This window comes from Dipodomys spectabilis, unplaced genomic scaffold (genome assembly GCF_019054845.1).
Source record: "Dipodomys spectabilis isolate Male_0828 unplaced genomic scaffold, ASM1905484v1 ptg000227l, whole genome shotgun sequence".
Classification (NCBI taxonomy): Eukaryota; Metazoa; Chordata; class Mammalia; order Rodentia; family Heteromyidae; genus Dipodomys; species Dipodomys spectabilis.
Genome location: NW_024870904.1, coordinates 2,627,427 through 2,641,983, shown reverse-complemented (window position 1 = coordinate 2,641,983; position 14,557 = coordinate 2,627,427). Strand labels below are relative to the sequence as shown.

The following is a 14,557-nucleotide window of genomic DNA, read 5'->3' as shown; positions in this document are numbered from 1 at the left end:
TTAACAGATGATCAAATCTTGGCTTCTAAGTTAAGTTCAGATTTGCTTTAGTTTGCTTCTCATTTTTTACTTTAAGCACAATGTTGCCTCACTTTTTTGTGATTCAATGACACCTAGAAGGAACTTCTCATGGAAGGTAAAGGTTGCCTAGAATCTTATCAGACATCACATCCACAAAAATAACATGAGACTATCCTAATGAAGTTTTAATGGATTTGCTGAAAAAGTGTGGTCAAACGTAATTTTGACTGCTGTACAGGACTGAGTGTGTTATAAGTAGTTCAATTAATGTCTGTTAATACTCTTGGACTTCTTTGTGGTATTTGTCTTTCTTGAAACTTACTCCGTATTTGATGGTATTTATAGAAATCTTTGTTTTTCTCTAAGTTATGTACAAGTGTAGAAGTGCTGGACCATATTTCTATGTAATTCTATATTCAGTTCTTTTTAGGACTTTTTGTCCCATCTTTGATAGTTTTACACACCTGAGAGAAATGCACCAAGTTCACATAATTGTCACATCTTTCCTAGCTTTTGTTAGACTTTGGAAGGATTTTGTTGTTTTGTTTAAAACTATGGCCACACTAACATGTATGAAATGGTTATTTTATTGTACTTTTGATTGGAATTTTTCTCAGGACTATTGCTACTACTTTTATATTTTAATCTTCACAATAAATTTTTTTAAGAATGCAAAAACAGAGAAACACAGAGTAAGTTCTCCAGTGGATGTAGGTACCACTTGGTGCAGGAACGGAGAGCAGACATGGTAAAGGAAAGGATTATGGTTTGATAAAAGTGTATTTGTGTATGTGTGTCTATGTGTGTGTTTGTGTGTTGTGTTTATCAATGAAACTTGCTGACATTAGGTTTTTTGTTTTCTTTTGCTCATTTCATCTTGTTTTTGTTGTTCTTGTTTGACATTCCTGGGGCTAGAACTCAGGGCTTGAAAACTGTTCCTGAAATTCATTATGCTGAAGGCTACCACTCTACCATTTGAGCTACAGCACCAGTGCTTCTAGGGGTACTTGGGGGCTGTTGTTGTTTATTAGGTACTGAAATATCAAACATAGTGTTCCATGCCTGCTAGGCAAGTACTTTATCACTAACACACATTGCCAGCCCCAACCACACTGTTTTAAGAAAGGAGGCATGCTGGGAGTGTGGCTCAGTAGTAGAGTGCTTGCCTTGCATACCTGAGGCACTGGGTTCCATTCCTCAGCACCACATCAGCAGAAAATTCATTGCGACTTATCACCAATGAAATGCCAGAAAACTAGAAGTGACATTCTGGCTGGAAGTGGTAGCATGCCAGCCTTTAGTAAAAAGCCTAGGGAATATGCCAGGCCCTCCCTGAGTTCAAACCCCATAGCTAACAATTGAAAGAATAAAGAAACAATCCCAAACAAAAACCTAATTACTTGCTCATTGCCTTTGTTCTAATTTTCTTTGTAGTTGTAACTGAATACTTCCTGTCACTCCATTTTCTACTTTCTTCCTTTCAATTTGAGGGGTTGAACCTTCAGACTTGCACATGGAAAGTGGATCCTACATAGCAACCTATTCTTTCTTCTTTTAACATAAAAAGTCTGCTTATAGGACAGGGAAGGTAGCTAAGTGGTAGAGTGTTTGCATCGCATGAATGAGGAGATAGGTTCTATTCCTCAGATTCTCAAACACAGATAAAGCCAGAAGTGGTGCTGTGGCTCAAGTGGTAGAGTGCTACCCTTGAGCAAAAGCAGCTCAAGGACAGCACCTGTCCCCTGAGTTCAAGCCTAAAGACCGCAAAACAAAAAGTCTGCTCATTTAAATTAGCCAATATTCCTCTGGAATTTAAACGACAAACTTAAAAGTGACATAAGTTCACGTTCAATAGTATTGTCCTCCTTTACAGAGAGTTCAGGGACAGCACACAGAAGAGACCCTAGGCCTCTGCTGTCATTTATAAACTAGCTGTTGTACAACATTAAGCATCAACACATACATTTCTATTCTTATTATTTTGAACACAATGGGATTTGTAAGGGTTGGTAAAAATAAGTGAAGGAAACCCTGCCTTTTCACCTATTTGTTGTGATAGTAATGGATCTATTTTGCTGTGCACTCAAGTCCCACACTTGTCATTGAAGTTCTCTCTGAACTACTTTTCAATTTCTTTTCTTCTTAGGGCACACACATTCACACACATCCTGAAGAATTTTTACTAGTTCATCTAGCAATGTTTTACTACCAATTCTCTAGTCCACAAGTAATTGTATCATCTACATAGGACAAGACTATTACATTAGGCCACTGACTTCTCTGACAGGTCCCTGTGTCAACAGTCAGCCCTGCAGGAAACACGTGTGCAACTTGGCTCATGCTGCAGGTGCCATGCTGTGCTGGTGGTGGACTGATGGGTAGCACACACCCTGCTCTGGGCTTCTCACTCCTGTCCCAAGGGACTTGCCAGGTTTGCCTATTGCATGAAGACTTTGGCACTGCCCTCCTCTCCTCAGCTGGCTCCTTACCAAACTTTTCTTTCCTGTACCTTTCATTTTGAGTTCTGGCATAGACCAATCTTATCGTTCAAATATATTGGTATTCTGGGACCTTAAATCATCACTACTTGATACTTCTTTTCTTATGATACTGTTTCAAGTATACTGCAATATTTGGCCACATTTTATATGTTGAGATCTCTCTTTGAATGTCTCATTCTGCACTTTACAGACGTGGACCACATTGTCCTGCATAGTATCTTGAACCTCTACAAGGACTTATGAACTAGTCAGAAACATAAAGGTATGTGCATGTGGATTCACTTGACAAAAGAAACCAAAATATTCGTACAATCTATCATTACCCTGGCTTATAAGACATTTCAATATCAACCTCAATTGAGGACAATGACTATACACTATCGAGGACTTTAGGCTTAAACAAGAATGGTAACTTTTCTGCACGAGGGCCAAAAACCCATTTTCCAGAATATCTTCCCTGGCCCTGGAGTTCTTTCTACTCAGGGCCCGGGTACTGTCCCTGAGCTTTGGTAATAAAGGAACAAAAGTGTTGACAGTCTATCAACTTCATTCACAGCATTACTTGTGGGAAATTTGGTGATAATTGGCCATAACACTTTTACAGCTATTCCTACCTTGTTTGCCTTTCAATTGTGATCTTTAAACCTCATGCTCTTGAGCAAGTAAGAATCCCGATGTGAAGCACGAGTGCCCTGTTAGATCAGGAGATCTTAATTACTTGATCCAAACAGGACTCATGGTGTCCACATAACAGGATATAAAATTCATAACATCATATAGCCATATGCAAAGGTCCTTTTGCAATCACTTGGTAAAGGACTGTTTACCTATCATTGGGTAAACCACACCCAAATTCTTCCACTAAATATTTGGAAGAATGTATTGGTTACACGTACCTCATTATTGGTCCTCAGGTCGAATTCAGGGGCAAAAACTTGTGAGGCTTCCTTTACCTTCTATAGAAGATGACCATTTGTATCACTGATTTTTCACCTTAGGGTCTTGCTTCTCTGCCTGGACCTTTCCATACATTAATTTTATAATTACATATCAGAAGTAGTAAAAAGGCAGGTACATATAACCAGAGCCATGCTTTTATTGGCTAAGATACCATTTTCATGGAGCTTTTGCATGGGATGGCCTACAAAACTATCTAATTTCAGCTTCCTGAGTAGTTAGGATTCCACACATGAGGGAGTGTAATTGCTCATTTTTAATTGCTGGTCTGAAATTAAAAGAGGAAAGGGTACTTTACCAATTCAGTGAGCATTAAGTCCCTTTACTTCTGAATTCAAGCAAAGTGTTGGCCAAATGATAATAACAAAAATAATACAAAACATTAATAAAATATGTTATCATCAGGCATACTTTTAATGAACGTGGTATTTTGGTTCATAATTTGAGGTATATAACAGGCCTAGGTAGGACTCCAGTCTGTTAACCATCCCTTCTCAGAAAGCATACAGTTTGTAAACATGGGAGAATGAGCGATTTCCAAATGGATAGTGTGTGTGTGTGCGTGTGTGTGTGTGTGTGTGTGTGTGTGTGTGTGTGTGTGTGTGTGTGTGTGTGTGTGTGGTACAAATAGGAAGGCCAAGGGCACAGGTGCGTCCCAATCCCATTTTTTTTACTAGGCCTCTGTAGATAAGCAGAAGCGTTTGCCTGGGAAGGTGGCTCAGTGTCAGAGCACTTGCCATGCATGCATGAGGTCCTGGGTTCAATTCCTCAGCACCACATAAGCAAAAAAAAAAAAAAAAGCTGGAAGTAGCACTGTGGCTCAAGTGGTAGAGTGCAAGCCTTGAGCTGAAGAGCTGAGGGACAGCACCTAGGCGCAGAGTTCAGGCCACAAGCCCGGACCCCCCACCCCAAAAAAGTAGAAGGGTGAACAGTGTGATGGAAGGCGTTAAGCGAGCAACTAGCTAAATCTTGCAATGTGAACTCCACTGTCCTTATCTTGTAAATGGAATCATAGGCAGGATTTAAGGATTCCTTTTTTTATTCTGAAAATACTGTGAAGAAGAGTTATTATTTTTGAAATGTTGAAATAAATACTGAAATTGTTGAAGCCACAGGAAGCCTGAACTGAAGCACTGAAGGAAACCTCATGTTCCCAGAGACAGATTTCTTCAGAACAGCCCACAGGGCTAGCTTTTATGGAGGCCAAGATGAGAGAATCTCCTTTGAAGCCAGCTCTGGCTGGCTTCAACTCAGTTCTTGAGTTCAAAACCTCATATTGGCACAATAACGTTCCTTCATGAATGTGTGAAAGTATTGCTCTTCATGTAACCAAACAGCTCTAGACATATCTAGAATGACTGGCTTATATAGGATCTGGAGCCTTGGTCTTGGTTTATTAATTAAGCTCTTTCTGATGTAACAGAAATTGTTTCTAAATACCTGCAGGATATCTTTAATTACATAACTATACAGTGGCATCGATCTTGGCTCTAGAAATTCTAAATTTAGGTCAACCTTTCTGTTTCTGTAAAAGAAGACACTATATTTGTTCAAAGCCACATTATGGTAGATGGAATACTGGAGTGGATTTCACAGCTAGCAGTCTGCAAGCAGCCTGTTCTAACAAAGACTTGCAGTCCACAAATACACTTAGACAGCTTGGAAATAGGACAGAAAGGGGGGGAGAGAATAAAAACAGCACCGAGAAACCAATCAGCACCAAGAAAGTGATGAATTGGGACACCAGATGACGAGAGACAAGCCAGGAGAAAGCACACAGGACATGATTACAGAGACATGTGGCATGGCATCTGGTGCCACTGCTGGTCCGGCCTAAATAGGGCCTAAGCAGGAGGAAGGCCTACAGGAAATTCCCATTCCAGGCACTGGACTTTCAGATTGAGTAACATCAGCCAAATGCCCATGCCTGCTTCCAGGGATCCAGCCACACCCATCAGTTGGGAGGTAAGTGATGGATGGGGCATTTCCTTCCCCCTGCATGAAAACAAGATGCCTGACCCCACCATCTACCATGTGGCCAATAGGGCCCCAGCCACACCTGACCTCCTTACTTAATATTACTGTATTACTAAATCAATTTATAAAATGTTACATCCTCTTTATCGTTTTGTAAACATTCAAATATTTGCTTTTTGTAAAAGCCATATTTCTTGAGCTCCACCTCTGAAACAATAATTCTCACATTCACCAAAAATTAAACATTCTTCTTTTGAATAGTTTATTTCTTCCTTCTTCCTCATTCCTTCCCTTCCTCTTTCCATCTCTCACTTCCCTACTCCTTCCTTCCTTTCTCTCAGGTCTAGAAGTGATGCTGTAGCTCAAGTGGCAGATGGTTTTATTCCTTTTTTAACTTCAATTTTTGTGAGAGATTGATCAATATCTTTGTGTGCTTGATTATTTCCCCTAATGTCATATCTACTTTGGCCTTCTATGAGATAACACAGGTGCGACACATCGTCCACACTGGTCTTTTATTATAGCTCACTCAGCAGAACAAATAAATGGGCTAAGAGTGAATCAGTCACAAGTTTTTCATCACCAGTGATTAATTAAAGAAAAGTGCAAGCACTGAAGACACTTTGGGGTTCTCCCCCAAGACAAAATGCAGGGCTGCGAAGGTGGGTCAGTGGTAGAGCGCTTGCCTTGCATGCTTGAGGCCCTGGGTTCGATTCCTCAGCACCACATAAGCAAAAAGAAAAAAAAAGCCGGAAGTGGTGCTGTGGATCAAGTGGTAGAACGCTATCCTTGAGCTGAAGAGCTGAGGGACAGCGCCCAGGCCCAGAGTTCAGGCCCCACGACCGAACCTCCCCCCAAAAAAATGCAGAGATTCTAGTCTTTATTAATCCATCATATTTTTTAAATATATATTTTATTGTAAAGATATTGTATCGATTGGTTATACCATTATATGAGTTAGGTCATTAATACATTTTCTATCAAGCATTGTTACCCCTCCAAGAAAGACTTTACTACTGTTATGACTTTTTCTAGAAAACCTTTCCAATTTTTCTACATATGATTTTTCTCCTCTTTGTGTGTGAGGGTGTATGTGTGTCTGTGTGTTTTGTGTGTTCTGTGATGAACCCTGAGCTGTGTCTTGTAGTTCGAGGACTCCACATCTGCTATATCATAAGGTCTGTATCCTGTATTGGTTCTGTATTGCAATTTCAATTTTCTTACAGATCAAAGACTTTCCCATTTGGTACAATCCTAAGTTATTTCATTTGTGTGAATCAACTTATGTGTGTTAAGCTGTCTTTCCACATTGGTCACATTCATAAGGTTTCTCTCCTTGTGTCTGTGATGGATGTTAAGTTGGGCCTTCCAGGTGAAAGAATTTCCATGCCTGCTACATACATAATATTTCTCTCTGGTTGGTTTTTTTCTGATGGACAAAAAGGTGTATGTTCTGCATGAAAGATTTTCTACATAGGTCACATTCATAAAATTTCTCTCCTGTGTGTGCTCTCTGGTGGATAGTAAGTTGTAGCTTCTGGCTGAAAATCTTTCCGCAAACATGACTTTCATAAGGTTTCTTTCCTGTGTTTTTTCTGATGGACAGTGAGGTTTGACTTCCTGGTGAAAGTCATTCCACACAGGTTACATTCATAAGGTTTCTTTCCTGTGTGTATTATCTGATGGACATTGATGCTTGACTTCCAAGAGAAGGACTTTCCACACATGTTACATTCATAAGGTCTCTCTAATGTGTGTGTTTTCTGGTGCACAGTAAGGTTTCTTTTATGGGTGAAAGACTTTCGACACAAGTTGCATTCATAAGTTTTCTCTGGTATGTGTTCTCTGATGGAGATTAAGATTTGATTTCTTGGTGAAAGATTTTCCACACATCTTACATTCATAAGGTTTCTCTCCTGTGTGTGTTCTCTGGTGCAGAGTAAGATATGCCTTGCAGGAGAAAGACTTTCCACAAATGTTACATTCAAAAGGTTTCTCTCTAGTATGTGTTCTCTGATGGAGATTAAGATTTGATTTCTTGGTGAAAGATTTTCCACACATCTTACATTCATAAGGTTTCTCTCCTGTGTGTGTTCTCTGGTGCAGAGTAAGATATGCCTTGCAGGAGAAAGACTTTCCACAACTGTTACATTCAAAAGGTTTCTCTCTAGTATGTGTTCTCTGATGGAGATTAAGATTTGATTTCTTGGTGAAAGATTTTCCACACATGTTACATTCATAAGGTTTCTCTCCTGTGTGTGTTCTCTGGTGCAGAGTAAGGTATTCCTTGCAGGAGAAAGACTTTCCACAAATGTTACATTCAAAATGTTTCTCTTTTGGGTGTGTTCTCTGGTGGCGAGTAAGGTTTGATTTCTCGGTGAAAGACTTTCGACACACGTTACATTCATAAGGTTTCTCTTTTGTGTGTGTTCTCTGGTGGACAGTAAGGTATGTCTTCGAGGTGAAAGATTTTCCACACATGTTACATTCATAAGGTTTCTCTCCTGTGTGTGTTCTCTGGTGGAGAGTAAGCATCGATTTCTGGGTGAAAGATTTTCCACACTTGTTACATTCATAAGGTTTCTCTCCTGTGTGTGTTCTCTGGTGGAGAGTAAGATATGCCTTCCAGGAGAAAGACTTTCCACAAATGTTACATTCATAAGGTTTCTCTCCTGTGTGTGTTCTCTGGTGGACAGTAAGGTATGTCTTCGAGGTGAAAGATTTTCCACACATGTTACATTCATAAGGTTTCTCTCCTGTGTGTGTTCTCTGGTGTCTAGTAAGATATTCCTTCCAGGAGAAAGACTTTCCACAAATGTTACATTCAAAAGGTTTCTCTTTTGTGTGTGTTCTCTGGTGAACAGTAAGCTTTGATTTCTGGATGAAAGACTTTCCACAAACGTTACATTCATAAGGTTTCTCTCTAGTATGTGTTCTCTCGTGGACAGTAAGCTTTGATTTCTCGGTGAAAGACTTTCCACACTTGTTACATTCATAAGGTTTCTCTCCTGTGTGTGTTCTCTGGTGTCTAGTAAGATATGCCTTGCATATGAAAGATTTTCCACAAATCTTACATTGAAAAGGTTTCTCTTTTGTGTGTGTTCTCTGGTGGACAGTAAGCTTTGATTCCTGGGTGAAAGACTTTTGACACATGTTACATTCATAAGGTTTCTCTCCTGTGTGTTTTCTCTGAGGGACGACAGGGTGTTTCTTCTCAGTGAAAGACTTTTCACACTGTTTACATTTGTCAACTACAGAAGACACATGAGTACTATATGCAGCACACATCTTACCAGGTTCACTGAAAATACCCATGCTCTGACAGCCAGTGACCTTTTCTATCCTCATCCCTAAGGAGTTCCCATTATTCTTAATCAGTTCTGACTTCTGTATGGAGCTCAAATGAAAACTTCTTATAAGTCTCACTTTTTCCTCCCCTAGGTTACTATTCATGATTGCTACTTCAGAGAGATATTTATTGTGACGTTCCTGGCAGGTGCTAATCACATCCTCCATTTCTGGGACATCTAAAATGAATAATAGAAAAATAAACAAAAACATAAATGCGATCCATATATTCCTTAATGTAAAGATATTTCCTCACATTCTGTTACAATATTTTGAAATATCAAAGCATTGCTTTATGCAGAATATATATATTTCTCTGCAATGTAGTAATTAAGAAAGTAGTACTGACATTTTACAATGGAAAATAATGTTTTTCTGTATTTCAGATTTTTATATTTTACTCAAGGAAATATTTACTCAAATTATTCATCTCTGTACTCTTAACGCTTCCATTCTGAATCTCCCTCTATGCCCAGCACCACTGATAAGAAATTGTCCTGATCCTATTTTCCTCCTACCTGCAAAACACTAGTTTAAAATGAGATCTCTTTACTACATTTCTTATTGTCTTTTTCTCTTTATGAATGATTTCTCTACAGACAAAGAGAAGTGCTAACATTAACTACACTGGAACATCAAATTCAGTTTGTCTCCACGAGAATTCTGGATTGACAATTCCTTGAGACAAAGGATCACCTAGTTCTCTTCCATACATGACTGAAGGGCACTAGGAATACTATTGCTCTGTACAGCTCAAGAGAAACAGACCCACTGGGCTCTGGACCCAACATCACTATTCAAGATGCTTTAACTCACCTGTGAAATTCTCTTCTGAGTCTTCTCTCATCCATGGTTCTGCACCTTGCTCCAGCTTCACAATCAATATAGGTTTAGGAACACAGTGCCCTGTGAGTAAGAAAGAGTGGAGAACTATTGCTCTTGCTGGGTCATCATTAATGTAATGTTGCAGACATCCTGTTCACTGGGTTGCTCCTAAATCTGGTTTCTCAATTGTTTTATTTTTTGGGGGGTGGGATCGGTTGTGGGGCCTGAACTCTGAGCCCAGGAGCTGTATCACACCTCCTAAACTCAAGGCTAACACTCTACCACTTGAGCGATAATGCCAATTCTGGCTTTTTTTTTCTGCTTTTTTGGTGCTGAGGAATCGAACACAGGGCCGCAAGCATGCAATGCACGGGCTCTACCACTGAGCCACCTTCCCAGTCCATGGTTTCTCAATTCTTAACAGCTCCATGGTGTACTTTCCCCCAGCTTTGGGTTTATTTTCCCAATGTGTGGCTTGGACTCAGCTCTTTTGCTCAAATCTAGCATTCTACTAGTTTGTGTCTTGGCTACATTTCTAGTTTATGAATGGTTATTGGAGATAAGAGTCTCATGTTCATTTTTCTACAGTTGCTGGCTTTAAACCAAAATCCTCAGATTTTAGCCTACAGAGTATCTAGAATTCCAAGCTTGAAACAATGCAACCTATGTCAGGTTTGGCTTACAAATACACACTTTCACACTTTCACCTACTGATTTCCAGATCATGCTGACAGTACTAATGTATATCCTATCTAGAGTGTAGATCCACCTATAATAATCACCCCAAGTCTGGAAAGTCAGTCTCCTATTAGTGGATCATAGTTTAGAACTTTTGTCCAACTACTGATTAGAAATCTTAAAGACTGAGAATAAAATTAGCTCATGAGTTACACATAATGAAGTTGAAGTTTCCCTTAGGAAGAAATGACACTTCCCATGGACTGGAATCTTTTTTTTTTTAAACAAAATGTAATGGTCCAAAGGCTTACATTTCTAACCCTACATTTAGGAGGTAAGATCAGAAGAGGCAGGCTTGAAACCAACCTGGGCATGGAAATTCAGAATATACCCCAAAACAAAAGCCAAAATAGAGTGGTGGCTCAAGCAGTAGTGTGAAAGGCAAACAACATCAAGCTCCCAGACCTGAATTTGGCTGGCTTTTATACTAGCAGTTTTTTTACAAGGGAATGGACTGGAATCTTATACCTAAATAACATAGTCAAATGTCTACTAAAATAAAAGCACTTGATCTTCCAAATAAAAGTGACCTTTGCTCACCCAAGGACATTAGGTTGTTATAAGTTTCCAGCATTACTTCTCTATGAAGGGTCCTCTGACCAGGATCCAGATCCTGCCACTCCTTCCAGGTAAAGTACACAGCCACATCATCAAATGACATCAGCTTCTGTAATGGCACATTTCCATCAAGAAATTAGACCTGGGTCAAGAGAATTCCAATCTGGAATGTCATTATCCTGCAGGTAGGCTTTTGTCTTACATAAAATGTTTGCAGCTGGCTATGTTATCTTTTCACTGGGAAAATTAAATAGCAAATTAGAAATATTTGACAATACATAAACCTGGCCACTAAAATACACAGATTTGCAGGGCACTGGTGGCTTATGCCTGTAATCCTAGCTATTGAGGAGGAAGAGCTCTGCGGATCAAGGTTCATGGCCAGCCCAGGCAGGAAAGTCCATGAGACACTTATCTCCAATAAACCACCAGAAAACTGAAAGTAGCACTGTGACTCAAGTGGTAGAGCACTCACCTTGACCTGAAGAGCTGATGGACAATAACCAGGCCGAGAATTCAGGCCCCAAGACCAATACAAAGTTACAGATTCCCTAATGCATGCAAACACATTTCTGCTGCTAGCAATAGAGACAAGATAAAAATTCTAAGGAGACATTAATCTGGCATGATGACATTAAGTCTAAGGTGGTGTCTAAAAAATTATATTATTATTTTTGATAAAATTTTAGTATATATCAGTAGGTAACAATGAATTAAACAAATATTTTCTCTGCATTTACATTTATTGCTTCACCATAAATCCTATTTAGACCTTCTATTAACAAGTACTCTCATAAGCAATCAGAACACATTCAGGATATCACATGGCATACAAAACATAGAACATTACTAGATCAAAGAAAAGCAGTGTCCACATGAATGTTAAAAAACTGTAACAGTACTCCAGAAAGTAGCTAATGATTTATTGGGCCCTTAAAAGATTTGATTTAGTTCCCACATAAAAATATCCTAGGTTAACCATGTTTGGTTTAAATACTAAATATTGAAATCTGGTCTTAGATACCCTGATATTTCTTCCTATGTAAAAAAGAACTGGTACAATGAAGGTTTGTAAACTTTACCTACATTCTACAACACAAAATATATGTGGGAGGGGAATAAAATATACCTTGAGAAGATTTTCATTTTAATAAGCCTTCATGGAAGGTGGAGGCAAATAGATAGACTCAAAGAACACTCAAGGTGACAAAAATGATAAATATGACCAAATGCTCAAATGTGTTAAATATTCCTGAGTCATTTCTCCAGTAGATCCCTAAAGATATATTTCTACTTTTGTTAGTTAATAGTGAAATTCTTCAGAGATCAAAATCAATTCCTAGCAAATATCTGTGAGATTTTACAACAAATGGTATTTCTAATAGAGAAAAACTCATCACTGTATTATTTTTTTTTATCAAAACTACCTATCTTATACTGGCAGTGAATGAAAATATTTAAAAGTAGTGGGATGGAAAAACAAAACTGAATACCACTACAAATGAAGTTAGACCAAAGATAACAGAATCAGGTGAAATCAAATTTTCTTGTAGTTTATCAGTTGGAGGAAGGATGTACTTTTCTGTGTGGAACTCTGAAGTTGAGCTGAAGGGGAAAAGGTTTGAGAGGTTGGAATTCCAGCCTGACAGCACTGAGAGAACTGAGAGCTGGCCGCAGAAGGGTTAAAAGAGAATTCTGGAGATGGTTAAGAGATTGGAGTTCCGGCCTTTTCCTTACTGTTGGAAAGATAGCATCTGAAACTGAGCTGCTGTTCACCTTGAAGGCTAGGTAAGGTGAACTTCATGTCTGCATTTTCTCTGGGCGCCAGTCTTCTGTCTCAGGAGAATAAGGAAACATGTTTTCTTCACAACCTGTTGTGGCTCAGATTGTAATATTAATATAGATACTTCAGTTTTGCATGTTATCAATGGTAATCTTCCCTGTGTGAACTCAAGGAACTATGCTTGCTTGCTGGCAACCAGAGGCCAAGTGCCAGAGAGGCTTCAGAACCCTGGTTTCCCCTAAGTCTATCTGTTTATGTTTTTGTGTTTCCCTAATTTTCTTTGTTTCTGGAATCCTGTAGAACTCTCTAGGCAACAATTTTCCTATACAGTGGGTATGAAAAATGTCAATCTTAAGAGCCATGTCAGCAACATAAAGCTGATCACTAAGAAAAACCAGTTCCCAGATAGATCATTGAAGAAAAGAAAAAACTGAGGAAACAGAGAATGAGAAAAGTAAGAAAAAATGATTCAAAGATAGATACAAAGAGAGAGAAAGAGAAAAATAACCAACAAAAGTGAGTAGAAAACCAAAAGTAGAGAGAGATTATAGAGGAAAGAAATCTTGTGAGGATACTTTAGAAAACAAACAAGATTTTGAAAAAAGAACATAAACTTTAGCAACAAATATAGCCTCAGCTTCAAGTAAGACCAAGACCATGAAGTAGTCCAAGAAGTATATATGGAGAGTAATTTAAGTACATATAGGTTAATCATTCCTTAAGAACACACAAAGGTGCGTATGACCACACAATTTCAGCAATTCCAGGAAAATTTCATTGAGATAGTTTAATGTTACTCATGAGAATGAGATCTGGTTGCAATCTACCCTTCACTTTCCACGAGATGTAACCTGCTCAGTGGCACTACATCAGGTAACAGGTATGACTACATGTTATGACAAGTTGAAACCTAGACATTCTGAAGCCAATCTGAATTCAATTTAGAAAGAATATAACCATTTAATCTGCTAAACCTACAAGTAATCTTTATCTCCTAATCTACAAGCCATCTTTTTCTGATTTATGAATACATTCCGGAGGCTGAATCTGTGTGGTTGGTATTGTTTGTAATTCTTGGAAATCTTTAGGTTCATATAATGGAATGGAAAACAAATGAGAAATACAAAAACTCACCAGAGATCCATTCATTCTGTCTTGCTGCTGACAATGAACAGAAGACTCTAGAAGCACGGCTGGGATATAAGGCAAATGACACATTCAGAAATGAATCTGTGAGATTTGGGGTCCAGACTTTTCTCTTGCAAACATGATACATGGGCTGCAAAACCATAAAGCTGTCTTAGAAGAATCTTTAATGTCTCAGGCAGAGCATTAAAGTTTCCAAGAAACACAAATGCAGTCCATTTCCTGACAGATAGGTATTATTAAACCAACTATTTTCTATGTTTATGTACACATTAAATTCGAAAAAATGAATGTTCCCACAAATATTATTGAATACTTGAAAGCAAAAACATATCACATTTCCACTAAAAGTATTTATTACTGAATATACTTCGGTATGTAGGAACTGCTTTTTTTAATGCAAAGGTATCCTAGGAATCCATTGGAATTTGTGTTCTACCTCATTCATTTACATATTTTAACACCAGGGAAAGCATGTATGATGTAGCACAGTAGTTTTCACCCAATTTAGAGAAAAAATGTCTACAGAATATATTTCTTGTGTTATAATATTTCAACAATGGTTGTCAAATGGCACATTTCACTGTACCCATTGCACACCTATGCAATGACTTGCAGTTTCCATTTAACATGCTTTGGCCAAAGGGACATGAGTAAAGATGAGGCAAACCCAGGTTTGAGAAGTCCCTAATGTTCATTTCCC

The 14,557-nt window shown here is 38.6% G+C and overlaps 1 protein-coding gene across 1 annotated transcript; it reads right to left on the bottom strand.

Annotated features, from left to right (window-relative positions):
- Positions 1-7,024: 7,024 nt before the first annotated feature.
- LOC122123315 (zinc finger protein OZF-like) lies at positions 7,025-8,804 on the bottom strand. The gene is made up of 2 exons (XM_042697669.1): positions 7,350-8,804; positions 7,025-7,183 (listed from the first exon to the last, which is right to left on the bottom strand). Exons 1-2 carry the CDS (start codon positions 8,802-8,804, stop codon positions 7,025-7,027), a joined length of 1,614 nt encoding a protein of 537 aa, XP_042553603.1.
- Between the last annotated feature and the right edge of the window lie 5,753 nt (positions 8,805-14,557).